The sequence below is a fragment of the Melozone crissalis genome, unplaced genomic scaffold (genome assembly GCF_028551555.1).
Source record: "Melozone crissalis strain CALT ecotype California unplaced genomic scaffold, PUWL_Pcris_2 ptg000045l_1, whole genome shotgun sequence".
In the NCBI taxonomy this organism is placed as follows: Eukaryota; Metazoa; Chordata; class Aves; order Passeriformes; family Passerellidae; genus Melozone; species Melozone crissalis.
In genome coordinates this window covers 21,447,586-21,472,032 of record NW_026535823.1, presented here as the reverse complement: position 1 = coordinate 21,472,032, position 24,447 = coordinate 21,447,586, and the positions used below count along the sequence as shown (strand labels likewise).

At 35.9% G+C, this 24,447-nt stretch overlaps 1 protein-coding gene across 2 annotated transcripts in view; it reads right to left on the bottom strand.

Moving 5' to 3' along the window:
* USP33 (ubiquitin specific peptidase 33) overlaps positions 1-24,447 on the bottom strand; it is a 35,608-nt gene that overhangs the window by 2,327 nt on the left and 8,834 nt on the right. Inside the window, exons 4-23 of one of the 2 annotated variants that reach the window (XM_054285750.1) lie at positions 24,338-24,400; positions 22,659-22,811; positions 21,374-21,473; positions 18,404-18,473; positions 17,801-17,914; positions 17,046-17,124; positions 14,542-14,956; positions 14,011-14,151; positions 12,425-12,537; positions 11,202-11,374; positions 10,996-11,090; positions 10,386-10,419; positions 9,548-9,593; positions 8,707-8,887; positions 7,349-7,475; positions 6,480-6,649; positions 4,992-5,073; positions 3,579-3,687; positions 1,871-1,973; positions 1,075-1,143 (exon numbers count right to left, since the gene is read on the bottom strand). In XM_054285750.1, the coding sequence (XP_054141725.1) occupies positions 1,075-1,143; positions 1,871-1,973; positions 3,579-3,687; positions 4,992-5,073; positions 6,480-6,649; positions 7,349-7,475; positions 8,707-8,887; positions 9,548-9,593; positions 10,386-10,419; positions 10,996-11,090; positions 11,202-11,374; positions 12,425-12,537; positions 14,011-14,151; positions 14,542-14,956; positions 17,046-17,124; positions 17,801-17,914; positions 18,404-18,473; positions 21,374-21,473; positions 22,659-22,811; positions 24,338-24,400 (2,437 nt within the window). The remainder of the gene's footprint in view (positions 1-1,074; positions 1,144-1,870; positions 1,974-3,578; positions 3,688-4,991; positions 5,074-6,479; positions 6,650-7,348; positions 7,476-8,706; positions 8,888-9,547; positions 9,594-10,385; positions 10,420-10,995; positions 11,091-11,201; positions 11,375-12,424; positions 12,538-14,010; positions 14,152-14,541; positions 14,957-17,045; positions 17,125-17,800; positions 17,915-18,403; positions 18,474-21,373; positions 21,474-22,658; positions 22,812-24,337; positions 24,401-24,447) is intronic. The other variant, XM_054285751.1, reaches the window with a different exon arrangement.

Sequence of the window (24,447 nt, the reverse complement as noted above, 5' to 3'; positions counted from 1 at the left end):
TCAAGAAACAACTCCACCTCTGCAGACACAGGAGTAGATCTTCACTCACTCATCCAGACTGCAGCCAGTCAGGTTGAACTGAACAGGCACAGTCAGGCACTGGATCACAGAAATGTGTAGTACTGGACCCTATTTAGGGGCATTCCCACCTCTTACAAGTTATCATAAAGATTTTCTACATCCTATTCATCTTTATTTCTACGCAAGCTCTAATTTGTACCAATGTAGCTGAAAGTAAACCAACAACTGGCCAATTTGCTTCAAATTTAATTACATTTCAAATTGATTCAATTAATTAAATCATTAAAATGCACTAAAAAACTCATGAGTCCCAAAACTCATTGTTTTTAGTTGGTGAGGTTTATGGTAGGTTTATTGGTATATCTAGTGTATGCTGAGGCATTAAGCAAAATTGGGAAAAAATCCAGTTAAATAAATGTTAATCTTATTGATGCAGATTCTTCTTTTAGGCTGAGCTGCAATGAATTTAAAGCTTCCTAGAAAGTCTAAAGACTTCCTAAAGCAGGTCATATAAGAATGTTTTCCTCTGTAGCTATGAATTCCAAATAAATGACATTGAGAACTTAAATGTGAAGATTAATGAAGAAATCTCTATATCTGCAAAAACTTCACTAACATGCAATGTACAGTATCAAATGACTTGCAGAAAAATGAGCAACAGACTTTATGTAGAGTGGTTTTCTCTCTCTCTGAGATGTTTTTCTATTCAAATTAGGTTTCAAGATTCAAATAACTACATACAGATATAGAACAGTCTCCCAATTTTGTTAAGAAAACCCCCATCAAACCAAGTGATACAAAGCCAAAGCACACTTTCTCCATTTTCAAGTTACTCTTGAAACACCTCCTACACTCTCAACAGCACTTGGATTAGTCTATTGCATATAGTAATTCTTCATTTTAAGAATAAAATGGTTACCCAAAAATGGGCACAACACAGATTAATTAGAAATTGCCATTCATTTTATTGTAACAATAAATAAATTTTTAAAAGTCATAAATTTCCCAAACTTCCAGCAAATGCATAAGGCTGCAGCAATATTGGACACCTACCTTGTTTTAACACAGCATTGCCACATTTTGTCACTGCAATCTTAGCATTATCAATGGGGCCAGGAGGATCTAGTGCAATAGAAAAATTATTAAAATTGGGAGAGCTGAAAACAAACAGCAGGTTGGAGGTTCTATTTGCAAAGGAAAGGAAAAACAGATCATTTATTTACTCCTTATTCTTCTACAGTTTAACAGTACACTCTACGTTGTTAAAAGCTAATCACATTTTAATTAAGTGCAAGTTTTCCAAAGCATTCCTGATTACAGTTAAGTCTTCAAGCAACATAAAACACAAATTAATCCTAATTCTTACCCTTACCAAAGCTGTCCCAGAGCAGACTGATAAGATTGTAGAACAGTTTATCAGTCTTCATTTTAAAACTTTAGAGGCATCTGAAGTCAGCTAAACTGACATCAGTACAGTTGTTACTGAGCTATCTGAGTTCACATTTGACAAGGTCACCTTTCCTCCAGAAGCTAAAGCATCATCCATCAGTTTGCACAACAAAATCCATTCCCTCCTGTACTTAGAGCCAATTTTCCTGCTGTCACTAACAGCAAACATCCTGCAAACAAGCAACATTCCTCCCAATACCATCCCATTGTCCCATTGCTGTAAATTATTTTACTATGTTCTGTAACCTGGATGTATTGTAACCTATAACACCTGTGTCTTAGATGTTTAGGAGCTTTCTTTGCCTTTGCTATCTGTCCTTCCTACAGTGTTCTACCAAAGCAGGGACAAACAACAATACAACAGAAGATTACCTAGATTTTGAAATGGAGCACAACTTACCACTATCTTTACCCTTTACAAAGCCCTCCCATTCTCTGAACCAGTGCATGCTGATGCAGTAAAACGTTGATGGAGCTTCTTCTTCTTGGAATGCTCTATTAAGCTACAGGGAGAAAAAAAACCTCTGGTTTTCTGCCCTTTCATTTCTTTAAACTACTGAATTCTTTGAACTGTGCTAACACCATACCATTACACTGTAACAACATTTTAAAGAATCACTGACCATAAAAAAAAGTAAACACCTAATGAACAGGTGAGATTAGATTCTGAAGCAGTGGTAGCCTTCATATTAAAAGCCGATTTACTGTTTTGTTGACAGATTACTTTTATTTCCTAAAAACAGCAGCAAGTTCTTCTTAAGCACAAGTGCTTACTCATCAAACACTAATAGATAATTACGGTGAAGGCTGAACTTTCAAGTAGCAAAAAAGGTAGAGATCTTATTTTTGTAAAATGAAAGTGCTCTGAAAAATTTCTTCCATAATTTTATGAAAAGTTCTTTGTGTGATGAACTGTATATTCATCTGTGTTTCTTTTTCCTCAAGTATTCCGAGCAGATGGCAGTGCAATTCCAAGCAAGGCACAGTGAACTAACACACTGGGACTTTTCATGACTTACAGATCTTTTTACAACATTATGAAGAAACAAGCAAAAAGTCACTTAAACCTTCAAACCATTATCTTTTTAGCTCTGTAATAACACAGCTACACTTCCCCTTTGAAGTCATAAACCCAAAGCATCAACACAACTTCTTGAGGTTTCATATAGAGTAAGTGTTGCAATCATTCCCTAAAGCCATCTTTACAGAGAACAATAGAATTTTCTGTGTACTAACCAGTAACAATACTTGCACAACAGTGCACATATAATTACTGCTTTTACTGGGAAGACACTGACTGCTAAAGCAAATGGGGTTGACTCAATGTCATGAATAATAATTTCTATCCCATGATAATCCAGAGTAATGAAAATTTCTAAAAATTTTAGAAAAACATGGAAAATATGAGAATCTCTGAAGCGTGATTAAAGGACAAACAGAACTGAAAAAACAGAGTCAGTTCTATTTTTCTTCCTTTCATGAGTTGAGATAGCAGAAATGGAACTCCAGTATCTCTGCACTTATTTTCACTGAAAACTTCAAAACACATTTTGGTTTAAGAACATCAAAATCATTACCTCTAGTTATTTTACTGTTCAGACTCAAGCACATAATCCTCTAACCAGGGAAAATATAGCAGCTCCTTGATATTAATTTTACAGATCCAGGACAATACCAACATATTTACTTCACACTGAATCACTTATGTTTGTTTATATTTCTAATGCCTTTTCTTTAAAATTAGAACTAATGATTTCCATTACATTTTTCTTGGCACAGTATTATTACACTTGAACCATATCAGGCTGCACAGAACAGAGCACTGGCAGTGTAACTGCTCACATGGCTGTTTCCATACTATAAAAAAGCAATTTAAGAAATACATGAAAAATTTTCTCTAAGTACATTTTCACCTAAGAGTTATCTGGGATTTCACAAGAACACTACTGCTGCCATTAAGAGAGGTGGGGTGGTATATAGGTATAGAGACATTTAATGAAGTCCATTTGTTACAGGAATCCCTTGTGCAATTCTAGTAATCCCTTGGGTCTAGTCATGAATGTCAGGTGCTGGCCAGTAGCAGAATGGATAAATGTGTACTGTTTTACCCGTATAAACATTTCCAATTCATTTTTCCTTCTTTTTTCAATTCTTTCAGACTCTATTTGGCAGGTGTGACAAACATACAGATGGTTAACAGCTGGTCCTCCTCCATATCTGCAGAAAAAGTACAAACAATCAGCCTTGTGGAAAACATCATGTAAAAAGACCATGCACCTGCAGACGTGGCAAATGTCAGTATGAACAGAAGGCTGACACATGCCAGTCACAGTGATGCCAAAAAGCCATAGTTTATTTTCTTAGTAATATTCTGTTCTCCATCCTAAGACCATCTTGCAAGTTCTGACTGCCTCATGCCAGTACAAACCATCTCAAACTCAGCTGCATCACAGACTTCAGAAGGAGCTGCTATGGTTAAACATGTCAGTGAGCAAGTATTGTTCAATATACACCAGGTGTGATTTTACCAAAGAAGATTCTAATTCTATTCTAAGAAACAACCTATGGAAATTCCAGCCAGTTCTGTCTTAAACATGTTCCTCCATCCCACTGCAGACTCCTCATTAGCTTTGCTACCTCCCTGACCCCAGCCTCTAAACTTATTTATAGTCTTGTTCTTAATAGGTTATTCTTGACCCTTCCCTCAGGTTTTTCTTGTGTGAAATTATATCCATGGAAGTCTGCAGGGGCACTGCTCCTGAGAAGGCTATTTTTACATACACAAAATGGATAATGGAAGAAAAATCCAGTACATCTAGAAAAAGGGAAATAAACTGCAAATACCATTGTTTTTATTTTTTACTTGTGTGCACCAAAACTTTAAAACATCAATAAAAAACTCCCCAAACCTTTAGATGTATCATTCAGGTGGCAGGAAATTAACAGCTAAAAATATTACATGCAAGGGGAATACAGAGTGTTGAAAGCCATCAGCAAAGCTCTTCTGCAGCTTTTTGTTACTTTGGAATAAGGCATAGCTTGTAAGAATTTCTGCTTTGTAAGCAAGCACTCAAACCTGACCGACATTAAAGTGTGGGGCAGTAACACAGAACACTCAGATATAAGTTATTTTGAAGCAGTACTGGCAGCTGAGGCTATGGATTCAAAGCCAACATAAAAGAAAAGCTGTCTGCAGCCAACAAGAGAACAGGAAGCTGATACAGAGAGCTCTTTCAAAAAACCTCTGCAAAGTGTACTTTTGCTGACCTACTTTGTGTTATTTCATACATACCATACATGTTTATTGCTTTAATATTGAAGCACTAACCCAATAACACACTACTTTATGCAGTCTTTTACTTTGCACAAGGAAATGATATAAATTGGCTGTTTGCAGCCCCTTCACTCAGCTGGGTGCCCAGAGGGCTGTCTTTTCCTGAGCCACTAATTCTAAAGTCTGATGCTGCTGCTTGGCTCTCAAACTATCACTGGATTTTTCCCAATTACAGCTCCAAACTTACCTGCTATACAGATTGTCCCATATATTCTGAGGTAGCATTACAACGAGGTCCTCTATGAAGTTAGCTTTGTGTGGAGGAACACCTGCAAAAGGAACAAAAAAAACAAACCCCCCCAAACAATGAAAAAACACTCGTGGGTTTTAGTAAGGGGAGGAGACTATGTTACAAGTCCGTAAATAAAAAAAAAAAAAACACAGAACCTTTTGATGAATTCAGAGAAATTACATTAAATAAGTTTTACCTAGGCATAATCTATCCTTCTATTTAGAGACACCACTGATTTTAGTCTTTTATGAGGCTGAAAAGCTTATAAAAAGCAGAAGCAAACTATATGAATGGCTAAAGTTAAAGGGCTAGAATCCATTTTACATGAGTTCAAAAAGCTTCTTCAGGTATACAGTTAAAGTGTCAGGATGATTAAATATCTTGATTATGCATGTAAACACTAACAAACTCTCAAAATTCACTTATTTGCTGCAGACCTTTTGGAATTACTTCAAACAGCATGAATACTTGAGAGGAGAGAAATTTTGAGGAAGGCAGAAAGGGAGGGGCTTGCAGAATTAGCAGTGTTGAGTTGAAGCACATGGTAAACAACAGTGGACTATGCAGGAATTCTTGGGAACAGAGAAAATCAAGTACTTGGGCACTTGTACATCAAGAGCCATCTGCTGCAGCCCTGCAGAGGGAAAGCCAAAGGACTCACAGGTACCCTGCAGATGGCTACAGGGACACAATCATCCTGTGTTAAAATTTTGGTTCAGCAACAGGGGCAGCACTTCCATCTTCCAATCCATTGCAATTGTACTTTTATTAGAAAATAGGTACTACACAGTAATGATTTCTTGGATTGTTAGCACCCAAATATGGCTATTTCCCCAAATGTATTTTGCTTAGTGCAATGCTCTTATTTTATTTTTTTTTGTTGGTTTTTTTTTGGTTTTTTTGTTTTTTTTTTTTACATGTAGCACAAGGTAAAATTTTTATGCTCCTATATAAAATACACAGAATTACTACTTGATTGTCACACTGCTATGTACTGGATATGCTGCATCAGCTCAATTTCTTCCAACACAGCTTTCAAACCTTCTCACTGCTTATAGCCCCAAGCTGAGAAAATAATTTCAATTTGCAGATGAAAATATTAAGGATGATGATATAGTGACAGGGTGTTTTAAAATGTGAATATATATGTTTAAGAAGCAAGCAGACAAGAGGAATTGTTCCTCTTTAAGAACCAAGAAAGTTAATAAACAAAATCAAATGTGCAGAGAAAAGAAAAAAAAAGTAGAACAACTTCACACAGTATAATTTCTACTTAGTCAGCTACTAAAATAAGAAAGAATTTACTTAGAAGTTATAATTTACCAAAGAAATTATAGTATGAACTTAGCATAGTTGTATTCCTTTTATTAAAACAAGTATACACCACTGTTACAGCTAGAAGTTGACAAATTATTCTTAAATGATTCACAGTTACAGTCTCACCTCCATGAATACAGAGAAAGTCATTATTTGAAATTGGTCCTGGCTCTGCAAAAGTCTTGAATTTATTTAACCACTGCCTGGAAACATAGAACTGTAGAAGACTTGGTTCCATCATATTCAGCAGCCCTGATATCCTCCGTCTCTCTCTCTGGGCTTCTTCACTGCTCTTTCTATTACAGAAACAGAAATCATTAAACAAATACAGATCCTGTGTACAGTGCAGATAACTTTTATGCAACTCTAACACAATGTATTTTGCAGCCAACTTTCAGTGGAAATTTGATCTTAGTACCAGAAATTTAAAATCTGAACACTGAGTTGCTTTTATTATCTCTAGCACAAAAGTTCCCTAGACTGAAGATGGTAATAACATGACTTCTCACCTTTCATTTAAATTCTCAGGAACAGAATAGCCTATATATAGCATTAAATTAAATGCATAATAAAATGGATTCAATTACAATACAAATTAAAACCTCTCTTTTCCTACATCCCATCCATCTCATAAATACTTTGGACAATTCCGGTTAGAGCTCTAACAGTTAAAAACTTTCTGTGTGCAAAACCTCCCTGTGTGCAGAATTCCCTTCCTCTAACTGGAAATAAGGTGGCTAGTTCTTAATTGATGCTTAAAGTTCTCTTACTATGCAGATTTCATTTTAACATAAACACTTTAGCCCTTACAGAGCAAGCATTAAGGACATAACTGAAGGATTAAGTTTTTCTCCAGCATAGGCTTTTCCCATTGGTCAAATTCTTCCATTATAATTCTCACAGGGCAGCTAAATCTGAAAGCTGCCCAATGGCTTAAAAGGTATTTACATACATGACTCACAGGGGTATGATTGTACTTTTGATGTCTTTCTTACCTGTAGAAGAGAACATAAGCTTCTGCATTTTGCACTGTGGATTCTGATACTTCTGTGACACTCTGGTCATCAAATTCATACCACAAGTTATTTAAATTGTTGCGACAATAAGCTATGTAATGTCCACCTAGGGTGCAGGAAGAAGAGTTATCAAAGAGGGTCTAGAGCTGCCATTTTACTCTGTAACACATGAAAAGGAACTAAGTCATAATAAAATCCCCAATATTAAATAGGAGAAACAGAATCGTTAGCAGATACGACTTTGAAATTAACTCCTGTCAAACTCAACATCAGTTTTTTTCTACATTTCTATTAGCTAGTGGTGAATTGAACTACTTTCAGCACATTCCTGCACTTTTCAAGCAGCATGCTGTTTAAAACAGTCCTGAACCATGACATTCAGAGAAAAATTGTCTCAACAATTTACCCTCATCAGTTTCCACAACAAACTCTTTTCAAATCTTTGTATGCTTTAGAATAGAAAATAGCACAGATATGGAACAGCTACATGATACCATGATCATAACTAACTGTGTTTCAAAGACTCTTAATATATTTTAAATTATTGCTATTTTTGAATTAATATTTAACTGCTAATAAATAAATAATCAAATATCTGCTAAACTGACTGGGTGAAGCATGACTTAGCAAGGACTAAATGGGAGTTGAAAAACTATCCAATAAAACAAAAATAAAGGGAAAAAACCTCAAACAATGGATACTTCAAGTCTGAGAAGTATGAGGAAGTAACTTCCATAAAAACCTATATAAATTCTGGCTTAAATGTTTTCTTTCTCCTATTTTCCAAATCTTATAAATACTGAAATCACCTAGGCAGAAATTACCTTGACATACAGCAATAAGATGTTTATTCAGCTACTCTTCATTACCCACAAATAGCAGTTACCACCTGTTTTGGGGTTAAATGGCAGTGATCATCCAAAAGAACACATTTTTAGAAAATGACTGGTATCTTTATAGTTCTTTGTAAACAATTTCCAAATATTAAAGCATTGACACAAACAGCAGCTATGTACAGCAGGTGATCAACTGGTCATCTGCTGGCAACTTTATTTGTACATTTATGTTGTTCAATAGTTTTCTTTCTTAATGTTCCTGGACCTGTTAAATTTTTTCCACCTTCAATTTTATTCAGGTGTACCACGTAATTTCAAAGATGTGCCAACACTTTCAGAGCAAGCCTTAAATCTTCCAGATCAAGGTAAAAATCACAGCATTCATCTTCCACTTTCTAATTACCTCTGTTTATCTATTTACCCGTCAGTATACAGTTATCACCCTTGAAGAAGAGTGCTGATATAGCAGCTGCAAAGATAAAACAATCAGCCCATACTCACTGCTGGCAGTCCCATGGTGGCAGATGACAGACAGGAGATCGTAAGTCACGATTTGAGCAGGACTGTCCTTTGCAAGGAAAGGCTGAAGGTCAAGGCCTTCCAAGGGAAAGGACACATGGGTCCCAATTTTTGTGGAAAACATGAGTTCATGTCTGAATCTTTTGAGATGAATGCACAGAATCTGTAAGGATTGACAGATTCAGTCAAGAACTATACATGCTATTTGATATTAAATACCTAAAAACTGTGTGCATCATCTTTTCCTTTTATAATCCCAAAAAGAATACCTTTCCCTTTGACTTCAAGCATATTAATAAACTCTGTGTTTTAATCAGCTGTGGCTACTAACATTGATGCAGCACTGAAAAATGTACCTTTTCTCAATGCACACATTGCACAATCTTGTAATGAGGGACACTAATTCCTCCTGATTATTGCAGATTTCAACTCATGCTTTGAAGTGTAAGACTGGATTACTTTCTAAATGCAAAGTTACAAATGTTACTATAGAAAAGCTTTTCAGTCTGGCTGTGGTGCTTAATTCTGTGAACACAGTATAAACAGTAGAATATATACTAACACAGAACAGAAATGCTGTTACTGCCTGCAGACCAACAGCAGTTAACACAGGGAAATCCCATTCCTGCACTTGTCATGTACAAGATTCATTTTCTTACAGGGTGAACAACCACATTGCTCACATTCTTAACAAATGCCAATACAAAGGTAGACTTCCATCACACAGCATTATAAACACAATTTACTCTGTGCAACTCATTTACTCTTACCACATTCATAATCATGCAGAAGAAATGCTTTAAAGTGCATATTGTAACAGTACCTCAGGAAATTTTTGTACTTTGCAGAATTTCACTCCATTTCTTAACCTAAGCAAAGGATAAACCAAACCAAAACAACCAATGATTAATTCTGAAAAGGTTTTACTTTATTGCACTAGATCAGCAAAAGCCTAAGCTGAACATTGCATTAGTAAACCCAAAATATTTCTGGAATGTAGACTAGACATGGAGTAGCCAAAATGATACAAACAATGATGGTTCATAAGACAAGTCAATCTGTACTGCTGAAAATTTCAAAACAGCCAGAACAATCGAGTCCCAACTAGTTAACAGTTTCTATTAACATAGAGGAAAAAACTTGAGGCTTCATGAAAGCTGATTATCCAGGAACAGGAAAAAAAAAAATGAATTAAGTTTACTTCTAGGAAATTATCTACAGCACATACAAGAAGGAATAACATTCCTGTACCATAAAGGGCTTCAAGCAGCCTTCACACCACTTCTGTTTCTTGGTTCTTTTAGTATTTAAAGCCATATATTATTTATTTAACACACCTTAGTGACCTACTGCATATTAGGGGAAAGTTGCTAGTACTAGAAAGGGCTAAAGACTTTTATTTATTTATTTATTAACAAAACCAATTTACATCTAAACTGGAATGGCATGAGAAAGAATTAAGCACATGTGGTAGGGTAAGTCACTGCTTCCTTGGGAAGTATTCCTTGGGAATACTGAATTTCTGACAGTCAGAACACAGGATCATATCAAAAGATGAACAGTCTTGAGACATACCCAACAGAAATAAATGTCTCTTGACTAACAGAAACAGTAAAACCTCAAATTAGGACAAAGTAAAACAAAGGTAAAAGCCAGCTTACTTTTTACACCTTCCACAGCTGTACATGTTATCACCTGCAAACATCAGGGAGAAGAAAACCAGCCATCACTCTCTAAATCCAAACAGTTATCCTTTAAGTGTGTACATTTGATAGAAAAAAGTGTCAAGGGAATTTAAGCTGCATTCAGTATTTAATAGTCATAATAGTGTTGACATAGCAACTACAGGAGAGGTTCTTAGGTTTCATGTCTTCAACTATGAAGCAGCACAGTATAATCTGAAGAGATGATGCTATATAATTCAAAAGGGAAATAATTTACTATGTCCAAATTGAGGTTATAAGAATGAATATTAATATGGTGGGTTTGAAATTTTTATGAGCCTTCAGTTGATACAATTCCACTAAACCAAATTCAGACTGACTTGACATTTCTAAAGCAGCTTTCATAGGCATTTCTCTCAAATACTCAGTTGAATGAGAAGCTTACCTTTCTGAAATGAATGATCCCAAATGAACAAGGACTGACTGTATTACACCTTAACAGGTGGCCTCTGCTTAACTGCATTAAGCTAAGGAGATATTAATCATCTCATTGTGACAGGAGGAAAAAAAACAAAGAAGAAACATGTTCAGGTAATTAACCTCTTACCCTTGAGCTCATCTCTGGCGAAAAAGGCAGCAAGACAATCTTGTAAGGTTACAACTGGACCCCAAAACCAGCTAGGAACACATGAGACAACAAACCTGAAACATCATTGACAGAAAAGAAAGAAAACCAACAAATGTTCTGCCAGAAGAGCAGAAACTAGAAGTTCAAAATAGACAATTGAATCAAACGAGGTAAATATTATTTACCTTTTGAAGTACTCCATAAAAAAGGCTATCCATCCCTGGGGGGCATATGCTTCTCCACAAGACCCTGCCTTGACCAGAGATGTCTGATGACTTGCAGAATGGAGTTTAGCAAGATCTTCCTTACCTGGAATAGGCAAGGACAGGTCCTGAAAGGTCTCCAGGGTTACAGACAGCTAAGGAAGAAAATAAACGAAACACAGTGGAGTTAAGCTTGAAGAGAAATGGTTAATTAAACTGAATTCTGTACAATTCACTAGTAACTACCAATAATTTCCTATCTAGTGGAATTTTCACTGCATCACTGAAAATTCCACTAGGTAGGAAATTATTATAAAAAAGCACATTAACAAGAATTCATTTTTTAAAAAGAGGAACCAAAAAATAGCATTTTAAAATTAACTTGCGCATTGTTATCATGGAAACATTTTTTTAGGTCACTATTATTTTTCTTCATATCAGTCATACAAAGCACTATGATTTTTGCTTCAGGCCATGTTACACATAATAGTTTCAGAAAGCTTCAGTCCATTGTTTCCACAGTATTTTACTTTGACATTATATTGACCTGATGCAACTGGACTTGCTGCAAGGGAGACCCATCTGTGCATTTTCTTGCTCCTGTGCTTCATTTAGTGATCACATAGCCACAGAGTCAACATCAAACACATTCTAGAAATTTTTGTTTGTTTTTTGAATTTCTTCACCAGATTACCCTAAGACAACTTCACAAAGCAGTCAATGATTCATATAAATGCAAAAGTTAGTGTCTTTACTTGGATTTTTTGAAAGACCTTATTTTGTAAGTCTCAATCTATCTGATAGGACAGTTACAGCACTATATTAGATCACTGCCTCATCTTTTCTTTGAAACATCAGAGAACTTAAGACAGTAGCATGTATACAGAAGGATATTCAGAGCATTATTAAAAACTAATGAGACCTAAATGAAGTTGAAGAGCAAGCTTCTCTCTTCATCCTTGCTGTAAACCAATTCTCAGAATGTTTTTTTTAGCTATGAGTAAATATTCAGCTCAATGAATACAAGCTATTCTAAACACAAAGTGCTGGTAGAAGCTACTATTACAATTTGAGAGAATGAGTATGAAACACCCCAACCTTCTGAGGAAATCTGCCACAAAAGAATATAAAGTTACCAGAGAATGACTGTATTCATAAAGCAGTAAGAAAAGAACATAATAAAAGCCAGAACTTTCTCTTCTTACCCGATCACAGGTCAAGCACTGGACTGAACTTATTATAGTGCCATCAAATATATCAGAGATAACACTCCTGTACTTCTTGCGCTTCTTCCTTTTTGGTGACGATACCGTTGAAACTATAAAATGACAAAAGTAAAATGCTGCAGTAAGGCAAAGTACAGTGGATTCTGATTACATTTCAGCTTTGTGTAATATAATTAGAAGTCTCATGTTCAGAGTTAAATTATGAGCCAAGCTCTTTTTTCTATTTACTAAATATTTCTTAGGAATTATGAGATCACATTACTGCCATTACAGGCAATTAATGTGGGTTCCTCAAGCCATTGGGGACAATCACCAGAAACACTTGCCTCTGTAAGTAAAACTCAAACTGCCAGTCTTGAAGTCTACAGCCTATTGCTACATGATGGATTTATCTTGGCAGGAATCCCTCAAGGTATAAAAAGGAACATTTTATTTGACACTTAATTTGATCGAATCTTCTTGGGAAGTTTCAACCATGCTGGGTTGAAAGGCAGCATCACAATATTACTGTATCACAACACTGATGACAGAGGATTGAAGCAGACTAAAGGTACAACTGGAGTCCAGCCTAATAGCTGCTTATTAAAAAAACCCAGGTCTCTCAATCTCTCCTGGGCAAGCACCAGTGACCGAGCACCTTTTCTGACAGACTCACTTCAGGTTGTCTAAAACCCTCCTGTAATGGTGAAGCCAAAACTGGAGACAGTAGCACAAATGCAGCGTCAAAGCTGCTGAACAAACCAGCCAAGGAGGTCAATGATTCAAGTCCATTAAATCACTGTCATGCAAAACCAATGCTAAAACATTAAAAAGATAATAAAATGTTCAGAACTTATCTGCAAAGGCTATCAAATGAAGCAGAATCATAATATTAAAGTTGTATTTGTTTTTTTGATTTGGTTTGGTGCAATGCCTTAAAAGCAAGCTCTGAAAGACAAGCTTTGCTTAAAGTAATCTACTGTTAGACAAATCATGGAAAATAAAATTATATATTGTTCCTCATGCTCTAAAGCATTACTGTCTTATATGTAAAGGCAGTAAAAGTCTAAATATTCCAGATGCTCATAAAGGCATCCTGCTGCAGTGCCAAGAGAAATACTCAGCACTGCAGGGACATTAACTACCATGAAGCAGCCAGCATTTACAGGTTTATCTACAGCACAATTACACTTTGCTCCTTAAACCTTAATTGACTAAAATGGTGATTTACTGAACTTCTGCTGAAGAACCAATGAGCTTATCCTCTGGAGAGCATTACCTTTGGGGGTACTAACTTCTCATACCTTTCTCTTCTCTCCAAACTGGTACAACTGAGAAAATTGTCTAAAAATAATATTCTGCCTTCCTAAAATATAGGCAAATACTATTCATGCTTCAAAAGAATCAGAAGATTATAGAAATACAGGGAATAATCTTGCATGTCCAGCTTACATAACACTCCCTTTTCCCCACCAGCTAAAAGCCCCTTAGGAACAACCCTGCATTGTTACACAAGACTTAAACACAATGAGAACTATAATGTGGAATAATTCAGTACCAGGAAGGAGAAAATAAAGAGCCTCTACCTTTTTTGTGGACTTGTGCCAGTGAAGAGCACGATGGGAATGACTTTGGAGGGCTGTTTGATAAGCGTGTGTTCATCCCTTCAACTGAGGATGGTGTTTGGGCAGCAGATACATCATTCATGTGAACATCATTGATGTAATCTGCAATTCAGAATTGCACAAATTCTGCGAAAAAAATTACTGCAGAATGAACAGACACAGTGGTCGTGTAACTTATTTAACCCCACTGTCAGGCCATTGGACATTCAGGCATGTAGCACCACTTCAGTTCCTTTGAAGTTAAGAACAAAACAAAAAACCCACTCTATCTGAAATATTACCCAGTACAAACAGTTAGCTCACCAAGGGAATTAAAATCAAATTCAGAAGATCTAAACTGAAAAAATTAACTAAGTAGGGACACAGTTTACAAGTAAAACCACCTACCTGATTTGGCCTATACCTCTACTACATTCTATAACTCACTTCTACTCCCACAGATATTCTGGCTAAGATTTTGACTCTTTCAACTGCACTTTAGCAATGCATTACCTGAGAATCTGCTGTGTATTTGTACTTTGACAGTTCCTTGGTTATTTAAAAATTCAGTGGTCTCTGAAGCAGTGTTTGTGTCTTTTTCCAAGTCTTCCATAGAATTTGCTCGTTTAAGTTTGTTGCTTTTTTCTTTCTGCCAGTCTTTGGAAGTGACTGAACTATTATCATCATCCTGAATTAACATGGTTGTTTCTGCAGGATCCTCTAAGACAGGTTTGAAAATTGTGTCATTTTCTGTTTTATCACAGTTTCCACAGGATTCACAGGGCTGAAAGCTTAAGTCTGACTGGCTCTTATCTTCTTCCATACTCTCTTCAACACTCATAGGCTGGGCATCTTCCAGTTCTACAACTGGCTCTTTAAGTTCCTCATGCAGCAAATCCATGAGACAACGCAAAAATTCTTGTGCATCCTAGAATTTTAAACAAGTTTGACCATATTACTCTATTTTATCTGGAAGATATTCACATCAGAAAAGATACAGATAACTAAAATGAAAGCTGGCTGTTAATGAAGAATGAAGAAAGTTCCTCTGCCCCAGGTCTAATGTTCAAAACCACTTTCATTTCCAGACCATGTCTGTTTCCTGCATACATTTCTTGCATGTCACAAATAATCTTATCATACAAGTTTCCTCCAAAACACTCCATTCCCAAAATAAATTACTTTAACACCACCAGCAAAAATGCTGCCATAGCTTACTGAAATGATAAACATAACTCAAACAAGTACCAGCAGCGTGGTCAGACCCCAGCTCTGCTTGTACTGGAGCATTTTAGAGATAAAATGCTCCATTAAAATCAACCAGAGCCTTGCTTTCACTGTGTATGAAGTGAAATTACTATGATGTGACTTAGCCTGGCTTTCCAATGCATGACATTGCCAACAATACTACAGCTCTTCTTCTAAAGCCTCAACAAGATTTCCCAAATGTGTTCCCACAAAGAGCTGTAATACTACAAGTCTAATTTGTGTTTGAAAACATGCTAAAAGCCACCAAATTTCATCAATCGGTGCAGTATCTATTTCTATCTGGCCATAGAAAGTATTCAATAAAGCAGGTATGTGAGAAAACAAAAGCCTCTTATTGGCAACTACTACTGCTTTTATTTTCTTCTGTTCTCCTTTTTGTATTCTGGTTGTTCATAATAGTAATTTTTGCTGCTCAACGTTCCCATCTATCATAACAATTACTTACTAAGCTCAAAACTGCTGAGTACAAAACATTTCTTTTCTTAAAAACTGCAAATTACAGAACTGAGTTTGGATTTGAGTAATGAAAAAAAACCCCAGTATGCCTACTTGCTGGCAATCCTTTCACAAAAAACCAAAATTAACAAAAATATCTAGACAAAAAACCAAAATTAACAAAACCATCTAGACACCAATTAAGAGATAAACATTCTTCATTGATCAATGTAATCTTCTCCCTGAAGATTGGACATGGCTGCCCAGCTTGCCCTAGGAGAGTGCTGGCTATGAAAGCCCTGCTGTGTTTTAATTGTTGCCATGACACCTGCTGAACACACAACTGAGCTATGATCCAGGCCTAACTGAAAAAGGTTCTCATTAAGTGTTGCTCTGCACGGAAAAAGATGTTTTCATCAGCATTCAAAACTGCAAGAATTAAGTTTCCATACAGTTTCTTTTTGGTTTCCAAGGCTGAATTTCTGCTTTTTCAGAAAGCTAGGTGGCACTTCAGAAATTCATGAGCAGATTACAGAACTTTAAGCTTAGTATTTAAACATTGACTTTACAGCTTCATGCAGCAATTGAACATTAAAACATGTCCTAATCCTTCACTCCACAAATATGAAACATAATGGAACCAGCAAAGTTCCTATTAATAAATGCAGATTCCCAGAAGACACTAGTAAGCTCTTCTAATTACAAGGTTTAAATTTTTCACCTAGTCCTAAAGCTTTTAATGATAGTGCTCCACACTGTATGAATGCACCAAGATATTGTATGAAGCAGAAACTGAAGAATGCCTTTCCTATAAAATGAACCCTGCCCATTTAACAAGCTACCAACCTGAGGTTCCCATAACACACAAATGGTGGGGCTTTTTTCCAAGACACTAAATGGAAACTGCATACTGTGTATTTTTTTTTAAACATCATTAACAGACATATATTAAAAATCTATTATATTAACTTTTTTTTAGCATCTTTATTTTCTGAGACTGCTCAAATATTAGCAGTATTATTTCCCACAAAGGAGAAGCTCAGATATTATTACTTGAATTTTCCTGAAAGAAAAGGAGTTATTCTACACTGAAGGCCTTTTGAGAATTTGATATAAGTAAATGTAAATATAAAACATGACCTAACTACTGATTATTCCATTTCAAGTGATCTACATTCAAGTTATATTAACTAAAGTTTATGTTGCATTTACTTTAAACAAATACAGGATGTAAGGTATCTTAAGCATTAGATTTCTGATTAAGAGATAATTTTATGGCTTAGGCAGATTTAAAAGGCATCAGAAAGTTTTACCTGTTGAGAGTAGCCTCGAAACATTGGATTAACAGTTTTAATTCCTTGAAATAAACCAGTAGGGACAACAGATCCAGGCCTACAAAAAAAGTTTTAAATATATAAACACTGAAAAATAAAGAACTTAAATGGATTTTTTTATCTTTACTGGGATCATACCGTTACCTGCAACTGAACACCAATAAATTAATCTTCACAAAACATAATATTGGCATTGAATTATTAACTACATGATTTTCAAACACCAGTCACCCAACTGAAACAGTGACTGTATCAGGCCTTTTATGGCACATTTCTTGTCAGACAATCAGACAACAAATCAGACATACTCTTGCCTCTGTGCATAATTACTGCTTTACCTTTGTTTTTATATTTTGAAGTATTTTCTTAGCTAGATATTGCACAAATTCCATATAAGGAAATAAGAGAAACTGATAACATATTGATATGGAACAAAGGATACAGAGAGGATAAAATAGCTAAATATTTTAGATGCATTTCTGGCAAATATAAGTATTTTTAAGAGCTAAATGCTTGCAAAGCAATCTATTTCTTGTCCTATCTTTGGTATGTATGAAAAATAACAGGTTATAAAGAGTGCTTCAGCCCTGAAAGTCAGTCTTTCCTTTCTAATTTTTTTTAAGAGGAATTCTGTGAACACATAAAATAAAATTAGAAACCTAGGACAGATTAATGCATCCTTCATGACTCTGGAATTTATTTATTATCATTTCATCACCAAAATGATTTAATACCTGCTTTTGTGCCAGAGCTCTGTCATCAGCTTGAGGTAACTTTTACAAATTGCAGGTTTCTTATCTGTTCGGGCTAAGCCCCCGCAGTCAAGAAAAAAGTGTGTCAAAGGTGGGCTGGATGAAAAGAAGAAAACAGCAATTTTTTCAGGTTGTTAAAATATAGGAGGAAATCTGCATTTCATACAGGATTATATCATAAGAGTAATGCTATTCTATGACTGAACAGTTCCACTTCCTACGTTCATAAATGCTGCAACCAAACATTTCCTGGTAGGACAACTTCAGCAGTACAGCCACACTCTGATCCTAATATTTCTTTTCTTGAATTAAGAGTTTATTCTTATGCATTTCCTCTGATTTTTCTGTAGATTTTTTCAGATTTTCTTCTAATCTCTAAAACTGCATATATTCTTACTTAGGAGGCATTAGAATGAAACAGAGAAAAAGCTGAGTGGCCCATATACCATAATAAATTGTTTCCAGTATACAAGACAGATTCAACAAATATATGTCTTCCTCCATGGTACTGCACTTCTTAAGTCCATCTGGAAAAAAAGCACGCATAAGCAAATATAAAATTGCATTAACTATCATTTTCCTTACCAGTTAGAAAGAGCTTGTAAAGCTGCATTCATGTAACAAGTGTTTCCAATATTTTTTAATCCTGTTAGACCTGGAAAACAGAATAAATACAAATCTGTTAACCCAATAATTCCTAAAAAATTATACTTATCAAAATGCTCATGGAACACTTGGGATGCCAATTATAGTGCAGAATTGCAACTAAAAGAAACACAGGACTCCTAAACAAATACCAATCTAACTAGAAGTAGTAATGAAGTGTTCTGATCTCAACTGAACTAAAGAACACTTCAGAAAAGTGGATTGTATTTCATCTTACTCACTTTCCATGGTTTATGACATCTGCAGATTTTAATTTAAAATATGTTTCTCAACACCAAAGTTTTACTTCAGCCTAATGACTTATCTGTTCAGTCAAACTGTTGCTGTGCTGCATTTGTAACTAATCGCATCACCAAAAGCTGCTCTAAGATTTCACTCTTCTGTTCCAAATTCACACTAAATCAGATTACATTCAATATTCAAAACCTACTCAACATGTGATTATCCCAGGCTAGTCCTGCAATTAGTCCTTTTCTATTCCAATGATATACCTTTATTTTTATTAACAGATTGCTCAATTCAGACTTTCCTGCATTGTTTACTTTCTAAGTCACACTATTTACATTCTTTACAGATAGTCACATATACCTTTTCCACACACATGAAAGTTATAACTGACATATATTCGTTCCATAATTATGAATGATGTTATTCATGGCTACTAAAGCATTACATTAATTAAGTAATATATCAAAATAAAATTGGTTTTGTGTGAGGGAGCAGAAACATTTCTAAGCAAAGAATCAGTAAGACCCAAAAATTAAAAATCATGACAAACACAGCAATCAGCACTCATGACTATGCAATTCCTGAAGTCTAGGAACTCTCCTGGTAATTTTGGTCTATGGCAGAAAAAGAAAAGTTACTAATAAAATCTTTCTACATCTGAAAACCACTTGGGTTACTTCAGTTACAATTTCTAATAGACAGGACTTCAAAATTAAGTTTTACAATGTCCTTTGGTCTGAATGAAAATACAGTCCTGCTTCCTGTATCAGAACATGCATTCCAAACTCTGCTACAAAGAGAACAATTATTCTTATAATGAAATTGGAAAGCAAGAACAGTTTGAAGATTTTGATTTTCTTTCAGTTTTTTTAGAAGCAGCACATGCTACAGGAAGATACTCTCGCTGCATTTTTCAAGCCTGTAGTAATAAAAGGAAAGTTTTCAAACAGACTTCTTGTGAAGATATATCCTAATGTTTGCTTCATCAAAAGCATTTCAAAAGAAATTTTAGGAGTAAAGTTAAAACAAAGCTAAAGAAGATTCTTCCTTCCAGTTTGAATAAGGTTCTTAACTGTCCCATCATCATTACTGGGAACTTTATTGCAATTCTAATTGCATATTATTGCAAGGTAAGCTACATTCCCCAAAATATTAATAATATAAGAAGAGATAAAAATATACAAAAGACACATTGGTTGGAGAAACTAACTAGGAATAGAACACACGGTAATGATGTAAGGGCAGATGGCAAATTAGTGGGGTGGTGTCACATCCTGTAAGGCTGTGCCAGACAACAGAAGGGACAAGGCAGGTTTTCTGACCAATGCCAGCAGACTCAGGAGAGGGAAAGCTGGCAGTAGCTGAGTGAAGGAGAAATGAGAGCCATTGCTGTGGTTTAACTCCAATCAGCAACTCAACACCCCAGAGCTCACCCACTCACTCACTCCCTAATGCTGGGATGGGCAGGGAGTTGTAAAAGGGAGAAAACTCATGGGTTGAAAGACAGTTTAACAGGTGAAGCAAAAGCTGTTTGCACAAGCAAAGCAAAGCAAGGCATTCATCCACCACTGCCCCCAGACAGGGAGCCGTTCTGCCATCTCCAGGAAAGCAGGGCTCCATCATGAATAATTGTCAAGACAAACACCCTAACTCTGAAAGTCCTAATCTTCCTTCTTCCTCTCCCAGGATGCCACATGCTATGGACTATCCCCCTGATCACTTGGGTCAGCTGTCCCAGTTGTGTCCCCTCCCAACTTCCTGTGCACCCCCAACCCACTCCCTGGTGGGTGGTGTGGGAAAGAGAAAAGGTTCACTGTGTGTAAGCCCTGCTAAGCAATAACTGAAACATCTCTACATTATCAACCTGTTTGCAGCACAAATCCAAAAACACAACCCCATAGCAGCTACTCTGAATATAACTAACTCTTGCCCAGCCAAAAGTGGCATATGCATAAATTAGAATAACTAATAACTAACTTTTCTCTCCTCACTGATGGAAAACAAACTGCCTTGACATATGCAATGGTATCTCAAAAATAACAGCTCAACAATCTGCTAGTCATATTTTTCTGAAAAATGGTACTTAGCAATATTTTCTTTACCATCAAATACACAGACAGTTCTTAGAATGATCAATAATAATTAGAAGCTTTAAAGACATAGTAATTATTATGTTCTCTTATGAAATGAAAGATTAAAGCTTCACTGCGTGGGATTAGCTTTGCTGCTTAGGATTTCATCACTCTAATTTTCATCTTTACACTAAATTTAGTATTTGGGTGGGGTAATCTTTGATATGAGAAAGTTTGGCAGTGCATGAAATCAATTACGTCAAGGAGAAAACAAATAACCAAAACCCCACAATAGGATACTACAGGCTCACAAAAAGTTTACTCAAAATGCAGGAAAGTATTTAAATCAGGAATCTTTTAGGGCAAAGAGGCAAAACCAGTAGAACAGATTTTTAAAAAGCCTACTTGAACCAGAGTGGCTACAGTACCAACTGCACTGAACATTACTCCAACATGCTTTGGCAATAGCCAAACTCAGGCAACAGCCTCTGCTCTGAAGGTAAGAAAGATTGCTGCAAGAAGGGCAAAACTACAAATAAACACCTGAGCTGGAGCAGAAAAATAATGCATGGGGTTTTGCTTTTATTACCTCTGGTCTTCAATTCATCTTCTTCCACTTCTATATCCAAGTCATCAAATACAGCTGCCAATGGAATCTTCAGTGTGGGATTACTGGGTATTTTAAAATCCTTAAAAGGAGGAAAAGAATATTTACTTTAATTAATCACTTTTCCACTTAATTAAGCTTATGTGTAATTTTACCAATAAATCAAGAACTGGAAAATTATGTGAATGTATTTTGAAATCTCACTGCACAGGAAGTGAGAACACCAGGAATTCACAGGTACCCTCAGAAGGTTTACTAAGAACTCCCTCCTGTTTTTGTTATCAGATCCCTGAGTGATTTTTAGAACAACAGCTGAAGAACCAAAACAAAGCCAGGGATGGCATTTCTTCCCCCTGGATAACAAAGCAGCCAGCATGGAAGAGCTAAGGCAGCAGTTATCACCTAAGCTCATGTAGATGTCTTTGATGTGCCACCAGATGGCTCACTACAGTTAATAAAGATAAAATAAACTCCTGAAAGAAAAATGTACAAATAGAGAAACAAACTAGTAGACAGGCAGCCATTTATTGAATTACAGGCTCTTTTTGTGAGCATATAAATAAAAACCCTGAACAAAATGCTTCATAAACTTTGCAAGTTCCACTGATTTTTCTGCATATTATGCCTGTTTCCTCGGAAAACTAAAGAAGGTTAAATATAATAGAACAGAAATTCGGAAGTCCAAACTCAACTTTATATCAAGTGACAAGAATTTTAAGACAACAGAATTTTTTAAATTCCAGTCATGACATTCCAGTTGAGCTGCTGGCAGTTTGAGAAAATGATCAGATTACATTAATACTAAATACTAAAGTTTGAAGTAAATATATTTATTATACAGATTGAAAAACTGCCCATCTTTCTGTTCAACTTGTGCATGATGATCTCTCTTCTACTGCTCTGTCTCAAGCAGAACACATTTAGAAATCCTGTGCTTCTGCCTGTGACTTTTAACCTAGTTACCTGTCAGGTTATGTAACTACATTACACACACAATAAAGAAATAGCTCTTCTTTTTTCAGCTACAAGCATTATTCCAAACAATTGCAGTGTAACTTTTCCCAAGACAACACTTATCTAAGAAAAACAAAGATCAGAGTGAACACTACTGATGCCAGTAAAGCCAAAAAAGTTTTATGAAAATATAGAGGAATTAACAGAAAGTTCAGCCACAAGAATGGAGGAAAAGTTAGTCTTTCACTTAAGAGAAAACATAATTTTTACTGCAAAACTACAGCTGCCTTTGCTCCCTTGGGTTAAAAAATACCTGCACACTGTTTTCTTGTGCTTGGTGAGACAGTCTTGTACTTGGTAGTGGAGAATGAGATCCCAATTTTCTCTCCAGGAATACTTCCTTACTACAGGCGTAACACCAAACACGGAGAGTGGTAAGGTTGACAGTCAGACAGTGCTTTGTCTCCTGAAACAGAACAAAAACCACAACTGGGATTCAGAAACTGGGAAAAACTAAACACTGCTACATGCAAGCTAGAATAGATATTTCAAAATTCTAGGTTTTTCAACAATGAAACAAGTATGCACATTAGAATACTGAGAAAGAGCAATTCAGTTGCTAAATTCTAACACAAACATTCATTTTTAGTACAAATCACTCAAACTAGCAATAAGATGCAATCAGAATCAAGACACTGCAGTATTTAACATGCCTCTCTGTAATTAAAAAAATAAGAAGAAAGCCTCCTTATTCTTGTTAGAAGTGCTACAATTCACAATGAACCAGTTTTCAAGGAATATCTGTAACTGGCCACAATGGGAGCTACCATCTCTACAATGTTTATTTCTACTGACTTGCTGCAAAAATTCAGGGACCATCTGGTCTCCAACTACTCTAGAAACACCTCATTTCTCAGTCTGTTGTAAAGCCTTTAAAACTGTGATTCAGCTTTAACAGCTGATAAAGAACCTGTGAAGGTATTTATATAGATTTACATTAATGCACTATCTATTTGTATAAATACTCTTTCTTCTCAAGTTTCTGCTTCAAAACAAAACAAAACAAAATAAAATCAGGAGTGGTGGTAAAACCCAGTCATAACACCACATACTTCTTGTAAAACCCCTGTATAAACTATTCTTTCATTTTAATATTCACCAAGGTTTATCAGTAATTGTAGGGATCAAAAATTGTTCTGTGTGGAACTTTAGATGCATTTACTGACCAACTGTAAACTGATGGCAAGACTTTCATTAGTCTCAAAAGCAGCAACTCAGAAATGACATGTTTATAACACTGCCACCTCTCTGTGCCCAGAATACCTTGTTTTGGCAAGTGCTGCCCTTGCACACGTGTGTGCCCAGAACACACAGTGAGTTTAGACCCAAACCTATGCAGAGAATGCCCAGCCCTGGCAGAACTTGGCATGCTGGGGACAGAGTGCACACACTCCACTGCTCCCACCAAGCTGGATCCAAGATCAGGACAGAGCAGGAAAGCAAATGCTCAGCTTAGCCTATAGTTTCTTCATCTGAAACAAGGAGCATATTGCAGAAACAAAGCAACTCTCTCTGGTAATTTATACTCCCTGTCTTGCACCTCTTCAGCTGCCCATTAATGCAACTTTCCTCCTCCTACCCATCAGGCAGCCACAGTCCCAGAAATTTAGACTGAAGTAGTGAAGTACTAGACATAAGATGAGATACTCAGCAAATCTTTCATCTGTGCATCTTGAAAATCATCAGTATTAATTGTCCTTTTTTATTTTAATTTGTACCATCTTCTTTAGAAGAACTGCATAATTATGCAGATGCACAAAACCTGCAAACTCACATACTCCTAAATTAGCAAGATTTGCTTCTATAACATGAAAAACAATTATAGCTAATCAAACCTCCACACAGCTAGCTAACATAGATTATTGACTTCATTGAAATAAAAGTTCTTTAACTCCATTGCTTCAAGGAACTGTGTTACCAGCAAACACATACCTGGGAATGGGTGGTACTGTGATCATCATGGGATTCACCACAGCCAACATATGTGCACCTCTTCTGTTGAGCAAGATACACAGAATATAGAGAATTAAAAAGTGGTCTCA